General features: G+C 49.5%; 1 protein-coding gene across 1 annotated transcript in view; it reads right to left on the reverse strand.

Annotated features, from left to right (window-relative positions):
* Positions 1 to 2,133, reverse strand: part of SRGAP2 (SLIT-ROBO Rho GTPase activating protein 2) — a gene marked incomplete at its 5' end in the record, with an annotated part of 36,426 nt that overhangs the window by 12,770 nt on the left and 21,523 nt on the right. The window contains one exon of the mRNA XM_057387576.1: positions 1,800 to 2,024. Coding sequence (XP_057243559.1) covers positions 1,800 to 2,024 — 225 coding nt within the window. The remainder of the gene's footprint in view (positions 1 to 1,799; positions 2,025 to 2,133) is intronic.

Genomic DNA, 2,133 nt, shown 5'->3' on the forward strand with positions numbered 1-2,133 from the left:
AAAGGTGATTTTTAATCCTCCTCACATGCAGTAACTCCATCCCTTCTTTCAGCYTTGCAATGGTTAAAATGAGTGATCCTGGATGCTCTGGCCCTGGAAATCCACCTCCTATGCTCTTCCTAGCAGGAGGGAAGCAGGGAAAGGAGAAAGGGCTGAAATCTCTGAGTAATTCCAGAGCCTCTGCTCARTTCCTGGGACCCCAGGCTSCCCAGGGAATGGGAACAGCCCCGAGGAGCTCCAGGAGATGCTCAGGGTGGGATTTTGGGGTGYCTGTGCAGCACCAGGAGCTGGGCTGGAYGATCCTGGGGGTCCCTTCCACCTCAGGATATTCCATGACCCATCCAGACMTGATCTCCATCCCTTCCATCCCCTCCCAGGACATCCTGACCCCACTTTCCTGTGCTGTGACCCCAAACTCAGCGTACCCAACACATTTTCATTCCCTTCACCCCGCARGACAAAACCTCTCATCAAACCTAACACTGTTTCCTGCAGGCCATAAATATGATTAAGTCAGGGTTGTTTTTTTTCCCCCCCTGCTATTCTTTCCTGTGTAACATCAGCTAAAAACATCAGGGGTGAACAGAAGAGAATTTCCAGAAGGTTTTGGCAAACGCTCTGCACACAGCAGCGAGTCTGGAGGAGCCTCTGAAAGTGGAGTGACCCCACAGCTCTGAGACAAGGCTTGCTCTGTCACAGCAGTGACTTCAAAAWCTTATTTATTTTAGTCCAAAAAATCATCCCTGGCATTCCTGGGACGCTGAGRGAGAGCAGGAGCAGCAGGACTCAACTGAGTATTCCTCATTCTCGGAGGGAAGGAGGGATCAGCGTGGTCAGGAGGAGACAAAACCCCTCCTTTCCTCCCCCCCAGATGACAGGAGCCRCTCTCTGCCTGGAATTGCTTCCAGATGTGGCTCTGGGGCTGAGCACGAGCCCTGGGCTGGATGGAAATGGGGATTTTGCATTCCTGCCTCGTCCCTCCCCCTCCAACGGGGCTGCCCTGGAAATGCAACCRCAGCCCCGGAGCTTTGGGCTGCGAGTGACCCCTGGGTCTGACAGAGCTCCAGACGGGCTGAAAGAAATGGCAAAAACAGCAGGGAGAAAGAAAAAAAAAAGGGAAAAAAAAAAAAGCACCAAAAAGAGATTGATTTTGGCAGCAGAACATCCAAGAAAATCCCTGCCCTTGGAGATAAGAGAGAGGTTTGAGAGTGAGCAGTTCCTTTCCTTTGGTTTGATGAATCTCCATCAGCTTGGACAACACCTCCAGAGGTCTCCTGCACCCTCTGCTCTGTATTTCCATGCTCCTGGGCTGTTTGCTTCACCTCTCTCCTCACTGAGAGCTATTTGGGTTGTATTTGCTGCTGCACTATGAGATTCTGTCAAATGTAACTCATTCCAGCTTTAGCAGAGGAGAAATCCCTTCCTCTGTTGCTGCGTTTHTTATCGGATATTCTTATTTATTATCTCATTTCAAGGTGGTAAATTGGTTTGCAATCCTAATTAGATTCCACCTACTAAAAAAAATCAACAAAAAGATTTATTTTGGGCAGCCACCAAAGCAGAATATCCAAGAAAATCCCTGCACAGGGGGAGATAAGCGAGTGAGGTTTGAGAAGTGAACCTTTGGGAAGATCTCTGACTCTCCAGAGACCTCAGAGCCATCTCTGCCTCCATGAAATGCATTTTGGAAAGGGTCAGAGGCTGAGATCCCAAATCAATCCCAAATCAATCCCAAATCAATCCCAAATCAATCCCTGCAGCAGCACCCACCCATCGCTCTCCCAGGCTGTCCCTCGTACCAGTAATCCTCTGTGCTTCCACCTCTGCTGTAGACTGGGCCCTCCAGCTCCCTGGGGCCTGGGAAGATGTTCTCGTGCTGGATGATGATGGTTTTGATCAATTCGTTGACATGAGCCTGGCAGGACACCTGGTCGTGGCCCTCGGGCACGGACATGAGCGTGGGMCCRAAGCAGATGGCCAAATTGTAGGGGTCCATCATGTTCTCTTCACTGAACTGAGATAAACTGCAGAAAATACAGGTGGGAAGGAGGGTGAAGAGCAGAAAACATCATCATTATTATCATCATCATCTTTATCATCATCATCATCATCATCATCATCCTCATCTTTATC

This window comes from Malurus melanocephalus, unplaced genomic scaffold, assembly GCF_030028575.1.
Source record: "Malurus melanocephalus ecotype Western Australia unplaced genomic scaffold, MMel_1.1 scaffold_1258, whole genome shotgun sequence".
Lineage (NCBI taxonomy): Eukaryota > Metazoa > Chordata > Aves > Passeriformes > Maluridae > Malurus > Malurus melanocephalus.